The sequence below is a fragment of the Sus scrofa genome, chromosome 7, assembly GCF_000003025.6.
Source record: "Sus scrofa isolate TJ Tabasco breed Duroc chromosome 7, Sscrofa11.1, whole genome shotgun sequence".
Lineage (NCBI taxonomy): Eukaryota > Metazoa > Chordata > Mammalia > Artiodactyla > Suidae > Sus > Sus scrofa.
This window is the reverse complement of record NC_010449.5, coordinates 86014707-86038353: the sequence shown is the minus strand read 5'-3', so window position 1 is coordinate 86038353 and position 23647 is coordinate 86014707. Positions and strand designations below refer to the sequence as shown.

The 23647-nt window shown below is 38.6% G+C and overlaps 1 protein-coding gene across 8 annotated transcripts in view; it reads left to right on the top strand.

Annotated features, from left to right (window-relative positions):
- Positions 1 to 23647, top strand: part of CHD2 (chromodomain helicase DNA binding protein 2) — a 127128-nt gene that overhangs the window by 69533 nt on the left and 33948 nt on the right. For 6 of the 8 annotated variants that reach the window (XR_002345976.1, XM_021099370.1, XM_005666295.3 and 3 more), the window contains 9 exons: positions 1925 to 1996; positions 5574 to 5723; positions 6648 to 6796; positions 8904 to 9000; positions 9573 to 9665; positions 12925 to 13095; positions 14004 to 14179; positions 19085 to 19126; positions 19709 to 19848. Coding sequence is in view for 7 of the 8 variants with exons in the window: in XM_021099370.1 (XP_020955029.1) it covers positions 1925 to 1996; positions 5574 to 5723; positions 6648 to 6796; positions 8904 to 9000; positions 9573 to 9665; positions 12925 to 13095; positions 14004 to 14179; positions 19085 to 19126; positions 19709 to 19848 (1090 nt within the window). In the remaining variant the exon portion in view is untranslated. The remainder of the gene's footprint in view (positions 1 to 1924; positions 1997 to 5573; positions 5724 to 6647; positions 6797 to 8903; positions 9001 to 9572; positions 9666 to 12924; positions 13096 to 14003; positions 14180 to 19084; positions 19127 to 19708; positions 19849 to 23647) is intronic. The other 2 variants (XM_021099369.1, XM_013978270.2) reach the window with 1 other exon arrangement.

Below are 23647 nucleotides of genomic sequence, written 5' to 3'. Positions count from 1 at the left end.
TTCTTCTTTTTTTGGTGGGTGAGGGGTAGGGATTAGAGAAGGGAAAACTGGGGAAGAGAAAAGTATGTTGGATGGTGTCTTACATCTCCAAGTCTGTGGTAAAAGTAGAGGGGAAGGAAGTGTGAATCTGATGGCAGAGCCAAATTCTAAGAAAGAACAAGGGAGGTAACAGTGTGATATATTTTGCCCCAAAGGAAGTTGACCCTGACTGTGAGGCTGGGAATTCAGGAGAACAGTATACTTAAAACTTAGCTTGTCTCTGAATATACTCTGCAGAATTATAATTTCTGATTTTCATCTTCATTCGTTAATCTCCTTTAGGATAAAGGAGAAAAATACGGGGAAAAAAGAGTTTCTTCAGCATAATAATATTTTTCTATGTGTCAGACAGTGGGAAACTTATCTGATATATTTATAAATGTGTGCAATTTACCTTGATTTTTGGCCTAATATTTTTAGAGTGCTTTGATTTTTAAGATGTAGTGAAGAAATTAAAAAAAAAAAAATTGAATGGACTCATGCAGTTATGCTGGTGTTGTAGAAACTAGAAGTCACTTATTCTCCCCTAAGAAGGCCAAGCTTTAAAACTCAGTAACAGATTGTCTTTCAGATACTCAGAAAGCCATTGTTAGATGCATAATACCCTGAGTGGCCTTTCAGCAGCTGTCAGAATATAGTTAAATACTGTGGTTATTATCAGAAATAGCATTCTCTGGAGAGTCAGTGCTTTCTCAGTGCATCTCATCCCTAGGAGCTGTCAGGTCTTCCTCATCATTTGATATCAATTCAAATAAGAATCCATTACTTTTCTCTTTAGGGAATATGTAATCTGGAGTCCACTCAAGGTTTATCACACTCGCTGTCTTCTTTTAGAGTATTACAAAGAGGAGGGCATTTGAGTTTTCTGATTTCAAGTATGGGCTGTGAACCTTCCGTTTAAACTTTGGGTCAAGGCTCTCAGTAAAGTTGGTAGTCAGAGAGAAGAAGGGGGGTTTCCTCCCATGTTTGATTCTACTTGTGTTCAGTGGCTCTAGGTTTGGTGAGCAGAGCTCTGAGCAGAGGCAAAGTAGGTCTCTCCACTCCCATCACCGATTGCTGGCCAACCCACATCTGTTGGGTCAGTTTTGCCTTCTGTAAAATGAAGTATTTTCTTAGTGATGACTAAGGAGAAGCAATTTGAAAATGATTTTAAAGAGTGAGAAATGCTTTATATGTATGGCATACAGGTAGTTAATTCTAAAGTATTTATTTTACATATTATGTAGTTTCTCTGTGGTGACATTGTTTTTATACCTAGAGTTGACATGCACTCTAATGTAAGAATTGTAAGTGTTAGTAAATGCCAGAGGCTCTCTTAAAGATACATTTTGCTGTTTGAACACGTTGCTCTGATTTAGAGTGTAATTTTTGGAAAGGCTGGGATATATGACCCACTTTAATGTTTTCAGTGTTATGAGAGAATGTTTTCCAAACAAAATTATGTAAATAATTTTTTGGTTTATGTAGCACTTAATAACAGGTCAACTTATAGCTACATTAGCTAAGGAGCCTCATTTTCTGTGGGAGCTAATTCTGAGGTGACCACTGGTAGGTAGTATTTCCTGATCTCTTTAGAACCCACAGATGTAGAAGCAGACAAGGCCTTTGAGCACAGCTTGGGTTGCCATCTTTCTCTTTACAGGTTCCGTCAGTCATTCTCATCCTTAGATAAACCTGGATGGACCTTTGAAGCCGAAGCTTCTGACCTTGAGTTTGTAACCAGAGAGCTTGGGGCAAGCATAGCCCCTTGACAGCACTTTGCCAGTGTGTTCTGGTTATTTTTACTCAGTGGGTGTTGGAGTGATGAAGGTTACAAGTCTGGTGTTCTATTTTGAGTGTAGCTGATCTTCCTGCCTTATGATTTTCTTGTGGTTTATTTTTATAGCGTCTGGATGGTTCCATCAAGGGAGAAATCCGAAAACAGGCATTGGACCACTTCAATGCAGATGGGTCTGAGGTACTTCATGCATGGCTTTGTTATTTGGGCAGCTTGGGCTCTGTATCAAGGGGAAAGCCTTTCTAGCTCAGTGTATTCTGTTTCAGAAACAATTCACAGTGCAACTTGCATACCTGATAAAGGAATAAGAAATCACTAATATAACAGATGCTTCTTAATTTTGTTGTTTGTCACTTCAGAAAAGCATATGCATGTTTTTTTATCTCCCCTGGACTGGATTAATGACAAAGTAGTCTTGACATCAACTGAGTGTTCTCTGGTGGCTCTTGCAGATTATAAATTTCTGGGCCTAGAAGAACAACAAGGCAAGGGTTGGGGAGGACCAGCCAGTAGGATTAATTTTGACATATACGTTACATCCGAAGGTTCTAATCTATACTTTTTTGGTGACCTTGAGAATATGTTTTCCAGTTCTCAGATTTGTTGGGCCCTGGTAGCATGTGACTTAATTTCCTTGCTTTGGCAAATAGCAACATTTGTTAATCATTTAAGTCTCTAGCTTGAATTTGGCATTATAAAGTATTTTGTTTTTAAGGCACATATGGAAGAACATTTCGGACAAATTAGGAACCCTGGTAACACTGTAATTTGTGCATATCAAGCTATTAAATCCAATGGGATTTGAGAGAGGTGGGGAGAAGAGGTTTAGTGTAGGTAAGGCTATAGCAGTGTGTGGAGGTAAGGAGGCTGTGGAGAGAACGTTAGAGCTTCTGGAATCTGGGTCACTGTTTTGTATAGATAGACCAGACTTACCTCTCTGCTTTTGAAGAGCTTTAAAGACTCATTGTCTACCTGCCTGTCACTGCAGTATGGCATGACTCCTCCCTCTGGAATTGCACTTAGGCCTAGTTAGACTACAGTATTCTGGCTGCTTCTCTAACCTAAACCTTTAGTTCTCCTTGAGAAGTTTTGGGCACTAATCTTCAGGACTAGGGCTTTGAATAGTCAAGAAGAGGAATTGAGGAGTTCCTATCATGGCTTAGCGGTTAACGAACCTGACTAGCATCCATGAGGACTTGGGTTTGATCCCTGGCCTTGCTCAGTGGGTTAAGGATCTGGCGTTGGTTGCCATGAGCTGTGGTGTAGGTTGCAGACATGGCTCGGATCTGGCGTGGCTGTGGCTGTGGCTGTGGCATAGGCCAAGACTACAGCTCTGATTGGGCCCCTAGCCTGGGAACCTCCGTATCCTGTGAGTGCAGCCCTAAAAGCCAAAAAAAAAAAAAAAAAAAAGAATCGAATTACTAAAAACATTGATAACCACCTAATTCCATTCCTCCTTTCTCTCCTCCCTGTTTCCTCAACTATAAGATCATGGTACTTCCAAACCCTCCTTCATAACTCTGCTCTGAGGATTATGTGCCCACAGCACTGAGCACATGGCCTGTCGCATAGCAAGAGCCCCATCAGTGTTAGCTGTTTTTATTATTTAATATTTGTTGAGATTGGTTTTGATGTTCCCTACTCTCAGTTTAAAAACAGTATGAGGAAAATGTTTCATGCTACCCTTTTTCAGAAGAGGACCTAAGTGGCTTTCTTTGAGTTCTTAATTGATCCCCCTGCCAATGGGGGACATGTAGAATATAGATTCTCTACAATTTTCTGCAAATCTGAGTCTTTTTAAAATTAATTTAAAAAATTTAAGTGCTTTATCACTGGAGGAAAGTATTATATACACATTTAGAAATTTTGGAAGATGAAGAGTACAAAGAAGAAAAATGGTACAAAAGTCCCATCCCAGAGACAGTTTGCTGTTCACATCATTTGGGTGCGTTTCCATTCGTACTAGAGGAGACTGTTTATTTCTTTATATATGTCTGCCCAATTGGGATCATGCTGTGTATAGTTTTTTTGTCACCTTTCAGTAAAAATTCTACTTTAAGCATTTTCCCATGTCGTTCAAGTTTTAAAAATTATAATTTGTAATATTTCCTCATGCCTGTTCCATCATTTATTTAACCATCTTATCATTATCAGATCTTCAGTTGAGAGGATATAAGAATGTAAAAAAGGAGTTCCTGTCGTGGCTCATTGGTTAACGAATCCGACTAGGAACCATGAGGTTGCGGGTTCGATCCCTGTCCCTGCTCATTGGGTTAAGGATCCGTGTTGCCGTGAGCTGTGGTGTAGGTTGCAGACGTGGCTTGGATCCTGTGTTGCTATCTGTGGCTCTGGCCTAGGCCGGTGGCTACAGCTCCGATTCGACCCCTAGCCTGGGAACCTCCATATGCCATGGGAGCGGCCCAAGAAATGGCAAAAAGACAAAAAAAATGTAAAAAAGATTTTTGATACATTTTGCTAAATCTGTTTTTCCAAACAATTTATATTCCTAATGTTTATGTATGAATATTTTCATTTACCTCACCCTTAGTTTTGTAATTTTTAACCTTTGTTAATTTGACAATAGCAGATATCATCTTAATATATTTTACCTTATCCATGATAAAGAGTGACAGTGAAACTATTTCTTATGATCATTCAGACCCTAGGTTTTATTTCAGTGTTAGGTGTCCCATTCTCAGGTGTTTCTCTTCAGGATTCTCTGTAGGGTGAGGTGTTACTTGGTATCTCTGCCGGGGAATCACAGAGTATGTGCTTCAACACCCCTCTGATCAGTTCTTTATTGGAATTATTTAAAGTTCTTGTGAGATAGCTCTTTCCATTTTTATTTCTGTGGCAAAATGTGACGGATTTTAGGATGAGGTGACCTTGTATTGCACCTGTGTAGATATATTAAATATACCCATTTATCAAAATGTAACTCAGAACCATCAGTTTTGAGTTACACTTCCATGCCAGCAAGGTGTCAAGCCTTTGAATGTACACAGCCAAGTTCTCTGAAAATAGAAGTCTGTTTGGCTTTCTTTTCTCTGGCTCATAGAGTTTATTTTCTGCCTTCTGCTTTTTTTTTTTTTTTTTTTTTGAGCGCTCAGATGCAAGCAGGTGTACTGCTGTTATCATTACTGTGGAAACTGGACTATGCCAGTGCCTGGGTCTTTCCCACACATAGCTCTTCAGCCATGCCTGCTCTGTTTTTCTTTGTGCATATTCTGTGGTGATTGAAGATCCTTTGATATGCAGTGGTTCTATCATGTGCTCTGTTGGCACAGTGCTTCTGTATTCCTCACCAGCCTAACAAATAATGCACATTTATGCAATAACGTTTGCTTGCTTATACTGACTGCCTTATATGGCATAACCCACTTTTACCCAGAAAATAAGTGTCTAGGCAACTTGCTGAAACAATCCCCTGGGTAACTAAGTTTGTCTGGTTTCTGTTAACAGCTGTGTACTAGTTTTAGCCAGGAGAAGACACTAACTCTTTGGCTTCTTATTCTTTGGTTGCCTTATCAGATTCGACTTTATTCCGTAATTCATTGCACTGACTCTTATCTCTTAATCAAATGAAAGTTCACTCTGCCATCAAGTCCCTGACATTCTTGTAGCCTCCATAAAGTTTGTCCATCATATCTCACTTTTCTTCACACCTGCAGGGGTTTCCAGGTATAAGGGCTTATTGGACTGTGAAACTGTTTCTGAGAAGGCCACTGCATAAAGTAGTATATTGCATTGTGTACAGGACTTCTGTTTCCTGCTCTCGACAAGGGCTGGTGGCCTGGGAATCAATTTGGCTTCAGCGGACACAGTCGTCATCTTTGACTCTGACTGGAACCCCCAGAACGACTTGCAGGCACAAGCCCGAGCCCATAGAATTGGTCAGAAGAAGCAGGTCAGTAGAGAGGGGCCTCTGGACATGGCTTGGAGGGGAGGAGGCGGGGGTGGGGGGTGGGGGGGTGGTATTCTGGCCTTTTAGGATATTTGTAAAATGCCCCCCCCACCATTTTCCTTTCATTTCCCCAAGGGTAGATGTCTGTTTATTAACTAGTGCAGAGAAGCTGTCTTTGGGGCTGAGACAAACCTATTATGGAGCTGTTCTCTTTTGCTGTTTGAAAAGTACATCACCAGTAAATTTCAGACTTACCCTTAGAAAGATAATATGATGAATAGATTTAAATTGAAAATTTCCCTCTATTTTTAATATGGAAAAGTTGTTAAATATTCTAACACTGTTCAAAATGGTCTGTTTTTATTATACATGACCAATGTTAACTCTGTGGTATGTTGGAAAAGTACACACTTAACTTCCTGCATAGATGAATTTCCAAGTCTTCTCTAGTGTTGGGCACTTCGTAAGATTTATACATGGCCAAAGATTCAGTTTCAGTGAAACAGATTTTCTTTTTATTTAATTGAGTGAAAAATACTTTCAATTTTGTAGTCTTTACACTTCAGAATTTTAATTCACATGATTTCATATAATCCCATAATAACCTCTTTTTAAAAAAATCTCCCACCCTTTCCCCTTCTCTCTCCCTGCCGGTAACTGCTAGTTTGTTTTCTATATGTTAGTGAAATGCATTGTCTTCAGCAATATTTTTATCATGAGAACAAGGCTATAATAATAGTTCCTTAGAGGCAGTTTTATTTAAGAATGTCATGTGCACAGATAGTAAAAATATTTCATGTACTTGAGTTATCTCTTCCAGTGATTTATGGTAGCACAGAACAGATTTTTATTTCCTGTCCTGGCTTTCCACAGAGGTAACTTTTTTTGTGTGATCAGGCATAAGCATAACATTTCCTTTTCCTCCAGGTAAATATTTACCGCCTCGTTACAAAGGGGACTGTGGAAGAAGAGATCATAGAACGGGCCAAAAAGAAGATGGTATTGGACCATCTGGTGATTCAGCGCATGGATACCACTGGCCGGACAGTTCTGGAAAACAACTCAGGAAGGTCCAAGTAAGTGCCAGAAAGATGGGAAAGATTAGCAGCCTCGATTTTTACATCAGTGTTTGGCATAATTCATTCTTCTGATAGAATGCTCTGCAGTAGACCTTAGTCCATTAATTACCTGGAAAAGACCAAGCCAAAATACAAGATGACGTTTTCAATTTATTTTGGTTTCCTTGTTTCTTCTTATTCTTTTTGCCTGTAACCCTCTTCTTACCTATCAGCCCTCTTCTTGCATGCCTTCTCTCTCTTTCGTGCCCCTTTCTCTTGCCTTTTGCTCTTGGCTCTGCCAATGACATATGACATAGCAGCAGCAGAGGCAGCCATGTGCTCCCCTTTAGGCTTTCATGCCTGCAATGTTGCCTTGGACTTCTCAGCAGGGAGAATGCACCAGATTGAATTGGCATTTGTTTTCTTATATTAGTAAAAATGTTTGTGTCTGGATTATTTTTCCTATTGAAAACAGAGGGTATAAAAAGAAGGGTAGTTAAGTTTCAATTTGCTTTATTTTTTATTTATTTTTAAATATTAACTTTATTTTTTAATAATGATTTTTGCTTTGTCCATTATAGCTGATTTACAGTGTTCTGTCAATTTTCTGTTGCACAGCAAGGTGATCCAGTCACACATACATGTATACATTCTTTTTCTCACATTATTTTGCTCTGTCACAAGTGACCAGACATAGTTCCCAGTGCTATACAGCAGGATCCCATTGCTTATGCATTCCAAAGGCTATAGTTTGCACCTGTTAACCCCAAATTCCCAGTCCCTCCTGCTCCCTCCCCCTTGGCAACCACAAATATGTTCTCCATGTCCATGAATTTCTTTTCTGTGGAAAGGTTCATTTGTGCCATGTATTAGATTCCAGATATAAGTGATATCATATGGTATTTGTCTTTTCTGACTTACTTCACTCAGGATGAGAGTCTCTACTTCCATCCATGTTGCTGCAAATAGCATTATTTTGTTCTTTTTTATGGCTGAGTAGTATTCCATTGCGTATACACACACACATCTTCTTTTTTTTTTTTTTTTTGGTCTTTTTGCCTTTTCTAGGGCTGCTTCTACGGCATATGGAGATTCCCAGGCTAGGGGTTGAATCGGAGCTGTAGCCACTGGCCTACGCCAGAGCCACAGCAACGCAGGATGCGAGCTGTGTCTGCAACCTACACCACAGCTCATGGCAATGCCGGATCCTTAACCCACTGAGTGAGGCCAGGGATTGAACCTGCAACCTCATGGTTCCTAGTCGATTCATTAACCACTGAGCCACGACGGGAATCCCTGTATTCCTTTTCTAATACTTCATTGTTAGTATACACAAATTCGACTGATTTCTGAATGTTAATCTTATATCCTGCTACTTTGCTGAATTTGTTGATCAGTTCGAGTAGTTTTTGGGTTGAGTCTTTAGGGTTTTCTATATGTAGTATCATGTCATCTGCATACAGTGACAGTTTTACCTCTTCTCTTGCAATTTGGATACCTTTTTTTTTTGTTTGTTTGATTGCTGTGGCTAGGACTTCCAATACTGTGTTGAATAAAAGTGGTGAGAGCGGGCATCCTTGTCTTGTTCCTGATTCAATTGGCTTTATTTGGGAGCATAATTATTTCTCTTAGAGAATTTACGTTTTGACCAAATTGCTGAGTCTCCTTTGTGGCAGTCATACAACTTGTGTCACAGGTGGAATCAACTGAGCCCTTCCTAAATAGAACATTTTTAGGTAACGATTTTCCATTAAAGAGGAACCTAGATGGAAAAAGCTTATTCTTTTATCTTGGACCAGGGATGAGTTTAAAAATTCTTGTAAATGATAACTTTGAGTCAAAAGATGAAGAGAGGACCTCCCTTCTCTCATGTTGCTAATTATCTTTCTTGCTTAGCTGTGTCATAGATGAACAGGAAAGTAATTGATTTCCTGATCTTAAGTTGGGTTTACCACCACAGACTCATCCTGTGAATTAAAAAAAAAAAATTGTGAGATCTTTTTTATTGTGTCAGAATTTATATTTTCACCAGTAATTTGACCTCTTTACAAAGAATAGATGTTTAGAACTCCAAAGAGGTTACTTGACATTCCTGAGAGTTTACAACCGCATTTTCCTTCTACAGTTCAAATCCTTTTAATAAAGAAGAGCTGACAGCTATTTTGAAATTTGGAGCAGAAGATCTCTTCAAAGAACTTGAAGGGGAGGAATCAGAGCCTCAGGTAATTAACAGTAAGGAAAAAATTTCTCGATAAGTATCCTCTATAGATTTTTTTTTTTCTGAAAGCAGATTCCGAGTCTGAGGCTTTTATAAAGAAATAGTAATTATTTAAAGGATGTAGTTTCTCTTTTTTTCTTATGGAGCTTAAAGCTCTTCCTAAAGTGAATAGGAAAGAATGAGAAAAGCACTTGAGGATTTTGTCTTTGGTCTCTTTTATTTTTTGTAAGCTCTAAAATTTCAGCTTATCATTTGTAAAATAATAGTTTGGAACATTAGATATAAATGATATAAAACTGAGAGCATAAAAGAAAACGGGTATATTTCCATTGTGGCTCAGTGGTAACGATCCTGACTAGTATCCATGAGGATTCAGGTTCAGTCCCTGGCCTTACTCAGTGAGTTAAGGATCAGGCATTGGTGTGAGCCGTGGTGTAGGTCACCAACGCGGCTTGGATCCCACATTGCTGTGGATGTGGTGTATGCTGGCAGCTGTAGCTCTGATTTGACCCCTAGATTTCGCTAAATCTTAACCACTGTTTCCTTTTTACCATGGTTGTGTTGCTTTTGTTTTAGGAAATGGATATAGACGAAATTTTGCGCTTGGCTGAAACCAGAGAGAATGAAGTCTCAACAAGTGCAACAGATGAGCTTCTGTCACAATTTAAGGTTTGAAAATCATTGTCAGAGAAAGTCCTAGCATTGATTCATTAACCAGTAATAACTACTGCTTTCGGTACTTTCTAGGTTTCAGGCACTCTGCTTTTCCTTTTACCTAAGTTTGTCTCATATCCTTAATGTTATTCTCTAGAGTTCCAAGTATGTTGTGAGTATAGCTTCTACAGGCCTCTCCATGAGGGTAACCACTGAAGTGATCCATCCTGCCCAGAGTCGGTGGGTAGAGGAAATGACGTCAGTGATAAAGCCAGTGGGATAGGTGAGGAACTAGGTGGTGTGGAGGGGTTGTGGAAGAGACATTAATAGAATCACAGCAAAAAGAAGTCAAAGGTATGAAAATAGAAGGTGGCAATGGGGAAGCTTTTGATGACTTGGTGGGATTTTTTAAAGGGAAACTACAGGGTCATTAGTGGTGTTTGATAGAAGCGAAAATTAAATGAGATCAGGACTAAATGCAGAAGCTAGGCACCAGATGATTTAGGAGGTGGCAGCATTGAGTATAGATATTATTAAAGAGCTTAGTGAGGAGTATGGTGAAAGTAATTTATGAGGATAGAAGGGTCAAGCAAGGTAAGATTTTTTTTTTTTTTTTGAGGGTGTTTCTGTGTTTCTAGGTTGAGGGAAAGAACCTGAGAATAGGGACAATTTAAAGGCTCTAAGGAGAGAAGGAAAATTTGATGGCACTTTGCCCATGAGAAGACTGAAAGGGATATAATCAAAAGCACAGATAGAAGAGCTGGCCTTTGAAAGAAAAAGGCAAGTATGCTTTAGGGAACAGTAGGGGAGAGAAGATGTAGCATTTCCAGTTGATGACCTTAATTGCCTGTAAAATAAATGAGGTGTTTGCTGAGAAGTGGAAAAGATTGGGGATAGCCCTGTGCAGGGGTGAGGAGTTGCCTGAAGGAACTCAATAGGGAGTAGAGCTGAATTTAGAAGACAGGGCTTTGCATTGGAGCCAGTCAGGAGAATCATATGACTTTCTCCAGCCATTCTTGAGGTCAGAGAAATTGGATCCGTTGGTGATCCCAAGGTGGGAGATATGAGAGTCACAGTGGCAGAGGTTTCCCAGATTCAGGTGAGAACGTGGTTGAATGGATTTGGCATGAATTGGTTCCATGTACATTAGGGAAGCAGGGGAGATCTGGATGTGTGGTAGACCCACCAGGATTGAAGAAGTGGTGTATAGAAGGAAGCAGTATTTTGTGATGAAGCCCAGGGTTGGCTGAAGGGAGTTGTCGTCTCAGTGGAAGGAAAAGGAAAGAGTTGAGTAGATCACAGAGCTTTGAGATCAGAGTTAATGTGTCTGAGGATGCAGAAGATGTAGGTAAATTAATAGTGTTTCAACTGGATTTTACTTTTATGACTGTTGCTCCCTGCTTAAACAGGGGTAATCTTCATGGTGGTATCCTTGTCAGAATATTATATGATTATTTAGTTCTAAAAATTTCTGCATGATATATAGGTTGGTCAAAAGTCTTAGTACTGGAGACACTTGCCTTTCTAAAGGCCTTTTGGCCATGGTCTTTCAGCCTGGTCAGGTCACTTAAGTAGGAATCTTTTACCTTAGGGCCTGTCTCTTTTTGGAGTGCTTAATGCTGAATTAAATTGACTGATTTTTCCTGATAATTCTTTTTTGGGGTTATGCTAATTTAACATGTTGGAAACACAGCAAACATTTTTTGAGTTATTTACAGTTACCATTTTTTAAAGTAATAATAACCAATCCTTATATAACTCTTACTATACTTGAAGCACTATTTTAAGTGCTTTATATATATTAACTCTCAGTTTTTTACAGTAATCTTATGTTGAAGTAAATATTATCTTCATTTATAGATGAGGAAACCAAGGTGTAAAGAGGCTGAGTAGATTTCCTCAAGTCACACACATGTGGAGTTAAGATTACTTCCTAGGCAGGGGGTCTGGCCTGCAGAGTCTGGCCTTTAACCACTACACCACTCTTGGAAAAGTTAAATTTCAACTGCATTAACCACTAACATATATGTAATATTGGTATTTGTATCAATTTATATCATTTAAAAAGTCAGCTTTAAAGTAATTGCAGGAATTCCCTGGTGGCTTAGTAGGTTAAGGATCTGGCATTGTCACTTCAGTGGCTCAGGTTGCTGTTGTGGCCCGGGTTTGATCCCTGTCTTGGAACTTCTTTCTGCGTGCTGTGGGTATGGCCAAAAAAAATAAATTAATTAAGCAGTTACAAACAGTGCTTAACTTGAGAGGCTGTTCAGATGATTCATTTTATAAAATAGAAAAATGTTAAATTTTAAATCTCAAATTATACCTCTTGTGGAATTTAAAAAATCTTGATTGTCCAGATCAGAATATTCATGTTGGAAGTTAATTTTGGCTGAAAGTTATAAAAATCTGACCTCACTGTTATCACTAAGTGATTCTGAGTGCTGGAACCTCCTAAAGCTCTTGGTAGCTTCATTATAGTCATAAAGGCTAGCTGGGAAAAAAGAAAAAGAAGGTGGCCCAAGCCGGGGCCTGCCCACCACTGCTCAGAGCTGGTCAGAGCTGGTCAGAGCTGGTAGTTTCTCTGTAGCCATAGTCTACGGCTTTGAAATGGGTGCATCTAGATGGTTTTCTTTCTGGGATACATATTATTGCAATATAAGTAGACATTAGATATTAAATATTTGATAGGAAGTAATGGAATATTCTTCCAAGTTTTTTTGTTTGTTTGTTTTTGTTGCATTTTATGTTCTTGTTCCCATTCCTAAGACTAAAGTGCAGTTTTGAGCATGTGAAATGATTACCTTTAGCCTCTATACTTGTATAAAAACGAATAAGGTAGCCAGTTGGTAGGCAATAGCTACTGGTTTGAGTTATGCATTGTTTCACATGAGTTCTATTCAGTAGCAATTTATAATTTATACAAATGTAAGTTCATATGGATTTTTATTGATAGCATTTTATAATTTGAATATATATAAAGCATATTAGAAAATGTATATGATTTAACAAATCTTTCAATAAAACTTATAAGCCAATTGGTATCTTTTATATCTTTCCTCATTTTTCAGTAAAATTTCTGATGAACTTTAGGATTTGGCAAGTAGATTTGGGGGGGAATAAGGGAGAAATGAATATAAAATTGATTATTTGATTATGCAGTGTCATAGGAGTCCTGTTATCATTCATAGCATCTTAAATGAGGAACACTGCATGAGCTGGTGTTTGGGAAATGGAGAGATGTCTGTCAGACAGTGGATTGTCCTTTTGTTTCAAGGTTGCCAACTTTGCCACGATGGAGGACGAGGAGGAGCTAGAAGAGCGTCCTCACAAGGACTGGGATGAGATCATTCCAGAGGAGCAAAGGAAAAAAGTAGAGGAGGAAGAGCGGCAGAAGGAGCTGGAGGAAATTTATATGTTGCCTCGAATTCGGAGTTCCACTAAAAAGGTGATGAAGTGAGATGAAAGATATGAAAGTGCTTCTTATTTTCTCTGCCTTATCTTGTTGTCCTGATGGTCGAGGGTTTCAGGGCAGAGTTTGAGGAAACTGAGCAGAGGGAAATGGAAAAACGCATGGGGCTCATGGGCATACTTGTGAGATGTTTGATCTTTGCATATTGCCTTTTCTGTGAGATGGGCGAACAGGATTTGAGTTTGACTGAAGTTTACATTTTCCTTTGCAATTAGAAACTAGGAATTCTAACACTTTGGTTCTAACTGGCAAGGCCTTTGACCTTCAGAGAGTCAAGCCTCTTTTTGCCTTTAAGTGTGTTCATAGCACTTGGTATAAATACTTAGTAAGAGATTATGTAACAGTGCTTCAGGTTTACAAAGCACCATCGTAGGCAGTATCTCATTTGATTTTTGCAACAATACTAAAGTAGACTAACTTTTAATACCCAGTTTGTTGGAGGTAACAAACTTAGGTTTGTCCAAGATTGTAGTAAATCAGTGTAAGCTAAAATAGCTTTCCTTGAGCACTACCTCAATGTGTGTCAGTGCTTTTACACTTGCTGACTCATTTAATTTGTATGAAAGCCCTGTATTGTAGGTGCTATTATCCCCATTTTACAAATGGAAAAGGCACAGGGTAAAGCAGTCTGCCCAGGAAGTAGACATGAACCTGCAATCCAAATATTTTTTTCCCCGATTTACTTAAATTACATTAGGGTATATCTCTGGCAGTGTGAATATCCCAAATAGGTCTTCTTTCATCACATACCATTTGCTTCCTTCTTTCTTAAAGGAAAATTGACTTGCTTTTACATTGAGTGTTGTGAAGTTAAGTTGGGCTGGTCTTAGTCCTTAGACCTCTTAGACCTGGCACTTTGCTGCAATGTGATTCTGCATTTTCAGGCTCAGACAAATGACAGTGATTCTGATACTGAGTCTAAGAGGCAGGCCCAGAGATCCTCTGCCTCTGAGAGTGAGACGGATGAGTCTGATGATGACAAGAAGCCCAAGCGCAGAGGGCGCCCCCGAAGTGTGCGGAAGGACCTCGTGGAGGGATTCACAGACGCTGAGATCCGGAGGTTAGTAGGACCTCTGCTCTCCCTCTACCTCATTTGGAAGGACATGCTCTAAGCCTCAGGTTGATTGGATACCTGACATTTGATGACCAGAAGGGCAAGGAAGGCAGGAGAGTCTGAGTCATGCCTTAAGGCTCAAGGATGAGTCCCTCTTCTCCATGATTTTCTTCAGTTGAGCTTTCTTTTTGTTGCTCATTTCGTTTTACTTATTGTTTTCTGATTGTTCTGAACATTTCACAAAGAAAGTCCAGCCAAGAGGAAAGAGACTTTTGGAGGTAAACTTGGACTGAAACTTTTTTTTTTCTATTGAAGAATATGAACAAATATATACATAAATACAGATATGTATGTATTTATGTATATAAAAGAAATAGTATAAATATAAAAAAATAAATCCCAGTCCACTTTCCGTCAATGTTAGTGGTGATGTCTGTTTGGTGGTTTATTGTCCTGAAACTTGCTTTTCACTTACAATCAGTTTTAGATATCTTTCTATGTCAGTACTTATTACACATTTGTTGCTGTCTGATTCACACTCCTCTGCCCTCTAGAAAAATCTAAAATTGTTGGTTCCAAACCACTTTTTTTCCTAGTTGCCATGTTATTTTTTATTTTTATTTAGTTATTTATTTTTGCTTTTATGGCTGCACCTGTGGCATATGGAAGTTTCTGGGCTAGGGGCTGAATCAGAACTTTAGCTGCTGGCCTATGCCACAGCCAGAGTGACACAGGATCTGAGCCACGTCTGTGACCTGCACCACAGCTCATGGCAATGCCGGATCCTTAACCCACTGAGCGAGGCCAGGGATTGAACCTGCAACCTTATGGTTCCTAGTCAGATTCGTTAACCACTAAGTCATGAAGGGAACTCCTTTTCCCTTCTTCTTTTTTTTTTTTTTTTTTTTTTTTTTTGCATTTTCTAGAGCCGCACCCATGGCATATGGAGGTTCCCAGGCTAGGGGTCTAATCGGAGTTACAGCTGCTGGCCTATGCCACGGCCAGAGCAACTTGGGATCCAAGCTGCGTCTGCAACCTATACCATAGCTCACGGCAACGCCGGATCCTTAACCCACTGAGCAAAGCCAGGGATCGAACCTTCAACCTCATGGTTCCCAGTCAGATTCATTAACCACTGCGCCACGACGGGAACTCCTTCCCTCCTTTTTTATTTCAATCTATTTGCCTATGAATCTAGCTTGCAACTCTTAGATATAGTGTATAGTTATATGATTTTTAAAAATCCATTCTATCAAGCTTCCTTTTGATTGATGTCTTTAATCCATTAACATTTAATGCAGTTACTGATGAGATAGAATTTATGTTTGCAGTTTACTGTTTTTATATGTCTTCTGTCCTTTTTGTTCCTTTATTCCCTATTACTGCTTTCTTTTGGGTTATAGATATTTTCAAGTTTACCGTTTTAATTCTCTTGCTATTCCTTTTACTTTTTTTTTTTTTTTTTTTGAGGGGGGGTCTTTTCTAGGGCCGCACCCTCGGCATATGGAGGTTCCCAGGCTAGGGGTCTAATAGCTGGAGCTGCTGGCCTATGCCACAGCCACAGCCACGCCAGATCTGAGCCGCATCTGCAGCCTACACCACAGCTCACAGCAAGGCTGGATCCTTAACCCACTGAGCAAGGCCAGGGATTGAACCTGCCACCTTATGGTTCCTAGTTGGATTTGTTAACCACTGAGCCATGATGGGAACTCCTCCTTTTACTATGTTTTAAAGAGTTACTTTCTTGGTGGTTGCCCTGGAGGTTAAAATTAATATTTTAACTTAAAACAATTTAGTTTGGATAAATATCAACTAAATTTCAATGGTATTCTAAAACTTAACTCCAGTTTTGTAAGTCCATCAACAGTTTTATAATTATGGCTTTATGTGGTTGATATTTAAAATCATACAGGAGAAGAAAAAAATTACTGACAGATATACACATATATTGTCTTTTTATCTACTTACTTAGGTATCCTTCCTGAGGCTCTTGACTTCTTCATGTGGATTTGAATTATTGTTTATTGTCTTTTCATTTCTCCCCAAAGTACTCTCTTTAATATTTCTTTTAGGGCAGGTTTGCCAGCAACAAATTCTGTATTTTTATTTATCTGGGAATGTCTTAATTTCTCCTTTGTTATTGAAGAATAGTCTTTATTGTTTTTCTTTTTCTCGTATTGTATTATCTCAGTTGACCTATCTTTTCACTAATTTTTTCTTCTGTCAGTTCACATCTACTCCTGAGCCTCTCTAGTAATGTTTTATCTTAGTTATTGCACTTTTCAACTCTAGAATTTATATATTTGGCTCCTTTATATCAATTTCTGTCTGTTAATATTCTCCATTTGGTAATACATCATTCTCAAATTTTCTTTTAATTCCTCAGACATGGATTTCTTTAGTTCTTGAATGTTTATAATAGCTGATTAAAATCTTTGTCTAATAAGTCTAGCTTCTGGACTAACTCAGGGACTGTTTCTGTTGAAAACTGCTATCATTCTCTGTATATAGGCCATACTGTCTCATTTCTTTATGGGTCCTGTAATTTTTTGTTGAAAACTGGACATTTTAAGTAAAATAATGCAGCAAGTCAAGAAATCAGGTTCCCTCTACCAGCCAGAGTTTTTGTTGTTTGTTATTGTGGCTGTTTGCTTATTCAGTAGCTTTACTGGACTAGTTCTGTGAAATCTGTCTTCTCTGTTATTTGAAGTCTCTGCTCACTTAGCTTAGTGGTCAGCCAGTGATTGGACAGTCTTCTTTAAATGCCTTAAATCTACCAACCAGTAAGTCTACCAGCCTTTGCTGAAGTGCTCCTTGTGTGTGTTGGGGCATATTTTCAATGCTCTGATAGGCAGTTTACAACTCTGCCTTATCCTTCAGTTCCTCTTTGTGTAGACAGAGCCTCAAGGCCAGCCAGAGGTGAGAAATAACAGCTCTTTGAGTCTTCTCTGTGCATGCACATAGCCCTGCATATGTGTAGACTTCTGGACCCCCAGAAATATGCCTCAGCTTTTCAAAGACCCCTGTGGACATCTTCTCCCCTCAATTTTCCCGTTTCAATTTTTAGTCAGCCTGTTCATACCCCTGACTTACAATGCTACTTCAGGCAGCTCTGATGTTAAACCTTTGCCTCTAATTGTTTTTTGACCAATAATCTATGGACAGTGTTCTTCATATAGAGTCAGGTCAAATGAAGACAAGCCTGAGAATGGAGTTGGTCAGGCTGATGCTGTTGGTCAGGTTGAATAGCACTGTTCCCTGGGGAAAGAGTTTTAGGGAACTCAAACCTACTCTGCCCTCTATAGTGGCTGCTGTGTTGCTGCTTTGTACAGCTGCTGTAATTGGGAAGACATAGTTTTCAAGGCAGTCAGGATGCTGTGGAGAGGGCAAGGAAATAGAGCAAGTTAAAATGCCAGAGACTGCTGTATAGCACAGGGAACTATGTCCAGTTACTTGTGATGGAACATGCTGAAAGATAATATGAGAAAGAGAATGTGGATAGATGTAGGACTGTGCCATTTTGCTGTACAGCAGAAATTGACAGAACAGTGTAAATCAACTATAATAATAATAATAAAATGCCAGCTGTTCATACTAAGATTCAGCCGTTTTCTTGAAGAAATGTTCATAAGTTGGCTGCCTTTGGTTAATTTCCAGAGTTCCAACAAAGTTGATTTTGACAGTTTTTGCCAGTGTTCTTGTTGCTTTTATAGAAGAGCAGATTTTCAGAGGTCCTTACCCAACCATTCCAGTAGTGTTTCACTGTCTCAGTATTATTTTGAAATGAATTCCAAATGACATTTCAGATGTAAAATATTTCGGTATATAGCAAGAAGAAGATATGTGGAGTTGAGGAATAATCCTCAGGTTTGATTTCACGTTTAATACTTTCCTAATTCTTGTGTCCATGCTGTTCCTTTAATATTATTTCTTAGCTTTTGTTGTATTCATTCTCATTTTCTTTAATTGCTATGCCCTCTCTTTTTATTTCTTTCCCCCATTGTATCTCTCCTTTCACTGTCACCTAATGAGATTATTTTAGTAATTTGGCATGTTGCAGTGATGCCTTTGATATATTGTGATATCTTGCTTTTTAGTGAGAGTGTTGGTGGTTAGCTATAGGGAGGGGAGAGGATTACACATGGACTGGCATTTAGCATGGTTTAGGCTAGAGACTTGTGGAAGGATAGATTAGATTTTTGGTTGGAGAAAAGGTTGGGCAGGAGTCAGCAGAGTTGCCAAAATAGTTTTGCCTAATAAGTGTAAAATCATGTATTATTTTACTCTGCCTTATTCCAAAAAGTATTTGAGGCAGTTCTAACAATCTTAGAGTTGTATCATTGGCTAGAAAATAATGGAAAATATTGTAGTATGGAGATGAAAGTAATAGTAGTGGACTAAATAGCTTAGTTAACTTATACTGGATTTTATCACAAGAGTTGTGGTTTTTAAATCATTTATTACATATTGAACTCCAAAAACTTGTACCTTCTAAAAATAATAGTTTTTTCCATACTTTTTTTTTTTTTTTTTTGGCTGTGCCCATGGCATGCGGAAATTCCTAGGCCAGGGCTCAAACCCAAGCCACAGCAGTGACAACACTGAATCTTTAACTACTAGGCCACCAGGGACCTCACTAAAACAATGATATTTAAGTCGTCATTCTCAGTTATGTCCCAAAGCAGTTTCATGACCAGTCACTGAGAATAAAGTTGCTCTTTAGTTTGAATAGATTTTTAGCACTCATTATTTTAAGTTGGCCATTTTCAAAGGCATTCATGATTCATTTGTTTAAGGCAGTAGCAGGGATTGAGCCCTTTTGACCATTCATGTGTATTTCATCACAGAATATGTTTTCATTAACATAGCTAAAGTCTGTTTTTTAATGTGACTTATTGATCCTGTTCTTAGGTTCATCAAGGCATATAAGAAGTTTGGTCTCCCTCTTGAACGGTAAGCCCGGTAATGTAATAGCTCCTTATCCACCTCTTTTTCACTTATTATGTAGCAGTTTCTTTTTATGGTTCTGCTTTTCCTTTAAGGTGTGGCACTTTTTGACAGTCTGATTTTTAGACATTAACGTACTCACATGCTCCAGATGACTTGGAGATCAACAAGACATAATGTAGATGAAACTGTACTTTGCTTCTAGGAACATGACAGTGAATGAAAGTAGGCTAGAGAAAGGAAAGTGAGCACAAAGAAGCAAACTAGTGCAGGTAGCTTTCAGGCACTTTATCTGCTAGCATTATGGGACTGCCTTTTAGTAAAGTTAATAACACAAAACCTTTCTTTCTGTTTTTTAAAATGACTGTTTTGTGGACTATTCCAAATCGGATTCTTTAGGATGGAAAGTAAGTTAGTCCTTAGTCACCGTTGGAGGGTTCTTGTTGGAGCCTCGGAATGATCAATTAAGGAATGTAGAGAAAAGTGTCTTTGCTGGAGCAGGCTTATGTGAAACCAAGTGGCAGTTCATGTGACATCAGAAAAGTGGGCGCAGGGCCTTGACATGTCCCCGTGTTTGTCCTTCCTCAGGCTGGAGTGCATAGCACGTGACGCTGAGCTGGTAGATAAGTCTGTGGCAGATCTGAAGCGCCTGGGGGAGTTGATTCACAACAGCTGTGTGTCAGCAATGCAGGAATATGAAGAGCAGCTGAAAGAAAATGCCAGCGAGGGTGAGTCACCCAGTCTCTACTTCTTGATTCTCTAGGACCTGGCACTCGGGGGTTGGGATCTCTGCTGCTAGAGGGCTATTTTTTTTTTTTTTTAGAAGAGCACTTGTACTCCATTGATCTGTACTTATTTTGAGATGTATATTCTCACCTGACTTTATGTGAGCTCAGTTGTAAGATCCCAGAGATTTACTCATAAAATTGATTTGTAGAAGGTGCAAAGTGATGAACAAGAATGTTTTCTTTTAATGTCACTATAGGAAGTTTAAATTGGTTTGAATGATGTAAAGACCAGAATGGGTAAAGCTGAGTGGACACGTTTGTTTTTTGTAGGGAGGATATTACATACCACAAACATCAGTATTATCTTGGATATACATACCCGTATTGTTTTGCTGTGATAAAGGATTTAGAGAATTACAATAAGTAAAATAGTAGATAAGTATTGTGAACGTTTACTTTCTTGGCACTGGAATTTGTTGTAATTGGATTTGACCTACTGTAGTATGTTTTTGCTTATACCCCAGAAGGTGTTTTGCCTGTTCGCTAAAAGCAGGAGCTGACAAGAGAGAGCTGGAGTCCTTATTGTTAAAGGACATTGTTATAGTTGAACCTCAAACAGAGAGATGAGGGTGTTGTCATTCCAGTTCACTGGGCTGTGATTTATCTGTGCCATTGCCCCATTGTTTTGTCACTCTTTTTTTGGCCACACCCCCAGCATGTAGAAGTTCTGGGTCAGGGATTGAACCTGTGCCAGAGCAATGACCCAAGTGGCTATCGTGTTTTTTGTCACCCTTCATTGAGTTAGAGGTTACTAACAGGAGGCTCTGTCAGCTGTGGCTAAGTATTCAGGACATGGAGGCAGCCATTTCTTAGCTGTAAGGCCTGAGACAAGGGGTAGCCTCTCAAAGGTCTCATTCGCAAATGAAGTAATAGTATCTACCTCAAAGGGCTTGGGTGCTTATTTGAATAACTCCATACACATAAAGTGCTTGTCATCGATTCTGGTTTGCAGAGTTAGCTGTTTCATTAACCAAAGAAGTATCTGTGCTTTGAAATTTTCTTCTTAGGGTTATTACTAAAAAAAAATAGAATTTTACTTGAATATAGTAACCATTTTAAAAAATTTTTTTTCAATTTTTTTATTGCGGTAAAAAAAAAAAACACATAACATTAAATTTACCATCTTTACCATTAGATACATTTTTTTCATAAAAGAAACTTAAATAACTTGAGTGTTTGGATAATGATCCAAATATGTGGGTTTTTTTTTTTTTTTTTTTTTTTTGGCTTTTTGCTATTTCTTGGGCCGCTCCCGCGGCATATGGAGGTTCCCAGGCTAGGGGTCGAATCGGAGCTGTAGCCGCCAGCCTACGCCAGAGCCACAGCAACGCAGGATCTGAGCCGCGTCTGCAACCTACACCGCGTCTGCAACCTACACCACAGCTCACGGCAACGCCGGATCGTTAACCCACTGGGCAGGGACCGAACCCGCAACCTCATGGTTCCTAGTCGGATTCGTTAACCACTGCGCCACGACGGGAACTCCCAAATATGTGTTTTTATAGCACCAAAAGGATACATCCAAAAATGAACCTTAACTTTATCCCATTTGTTATTGTAATTACTTTGAATAAGTACTGTATTCACATGGCTCAGAAATGAAAAACAAGTACCCCTGTTTCTTATCTTTTTCTGGAGATATAAAAATATGTATGTTCAGAAAATGAACAGATAATATTTTCACATATTGGTGGTGTAGCGTGCACACTGCCCTGTTCCATTCGTAGTCCACCTCGCAGCGTATTTGGAGATGTTGCCTTACAACAGACTCCTCCCTCCCACATGCCTCTTTTCTGTGCATGTTCACATTCTGAATCTGGCGCATTGCTTCCTCCTGGCATTGCTTGACTAGTTCTCATACCCCTGTCTTTCCTATAAACTAGTATTCTGAGTCTGCGTTGACATTTCCAATTCAAATGTAAGATTATTGGTATCTCCTAAGCCGAAAAATTTTTGTTACTGAAAATGTTAACATACTCATGTATTTGTCTTAAACATTTTACGCGTTTCCAAGTGTTAAAAACCAACGTTACTCTTAACAGTAAGACTTCTCAATGCAAAGTTTAATTTCTTTGCAATTCTTTTTGTCCTCAAAATACATCTGATCAGCAGCCTATAGTCAAAATACTGTATTTTAATTCTCTGTGTGGTTATGCCACCAATTTAATACGTAGTTGAGCACCTTTTGTTTTTATGTCTTTTCAGATTTTGTGTATTACTTTTCTCATTTTGATGAAACTTTGTTTTTTAAATTATGTAAAACATTTGCATGGCATAAAGTCAGAACAATAAAACAGAGAACACTTGGAGAATCTTTCCTTCATCCGTATCTCCCAGTGCTGTTCTCTTCCTCCCTTTGTAGGTAACCATTTCTACTAGTTTGGGGTTGATTTTTCCATTGTTTTTTTTTTTAAAATTAAAGCATAAGTGTGTGTGTGTGTGTGTGTGTGTGTATTTCCTTACTATACAGAAGATAACATACTGTGTATTCTTTACCTACTTATTCTCTCACATGCCTCCTTCCTTTTATAATTGCACAGTTTTCCACCATGCAGATATTAATCCGTACTTTATTGTTCCCTAGTAATGAATATTTGGGTTATTTTCAGTTATTTGCCCTTATAAATGAAGCCACAATGAATAGTCGATTGAATATGCTGTTTCATATCTCTGCCAGCATATCCTTGGGTTAGATTTCTAGAAGTGAGATTGCTGAGTCCTGGGAGAAATGCGTATGTAATTTGGTTAGATACTACCAAATTCTCCATAAATCTGGTACCATTTACTTTGCCTCCAACAATGGGTATTGCTTATAAGCCTCACAAATAGAATATATTGTCAAACGTTTGGATATTTGCCAAACTGATAGGTGAGAAATGATATCTCATTTTTCTTTTAATAAGCAAGGTTGTATGTCTTTTCTAAGGGCTACTTGTAAACTGTTTATGCATAAATTGTGCCCATTTTCTATTGAGCTGTTGGCCTTAATTTTTCAGATCTTTTTTTCTGATAAAAGTTGCCATTGATCTCCTCTAGTCATTTGTTTTGACTCTGCTTATGATAGTTCATGCAGAAAACTTAAAAAAATCTATATAGTCAAAATTATCAATCTTTTACGCTGTTTGGATTTTGATCAGTTAAAAACTTTTTTTATAAATGAGAAACAAACTCACAGACGGGGAAAACTTATAGTTAACAAAAGGGAAGAGTAGGGAGAGGGATAAATTGGATATATGAGAGTAACAGGTGCACACTGCCATATATAAAATAGATAAACAACAGGCTTTTACTGTATAGCTCAGGGAATTGTATTTAGTATCTTGTAGTGGACTAAAAAACATTTTTTTTTCCTACTCTAAGGCTATAAAGGAAGTCATTGTGATCCCCCCCCCCTTTTACCTGTGTGATTTCATTTACTTTTATATCGCTGATCCACTTGGAGTTTTTCCTGGTGTATCCAGGTTTTTTGGATTTGTGGGTTGTTTATTCCATATGGCTAGTATATATCCCAAACCATTCATTAAAGATGGTTGATCTTTTCCCCACTGCCTGATTATTATTTTTTTTTGAAGAGCTGCATAATCTGCTTACAATATTAGTGTCCTGTTAATGGACATTTAGCTTTCCAATCTTTTGCTTTACAATGTTTTGGTAAATAATCTTTTATGTATATGGTGTTTGAGCCATATCCTTCCACCAGCATTGAATGACAGTGTCTGCTTCCTCCTAATCTCACCAA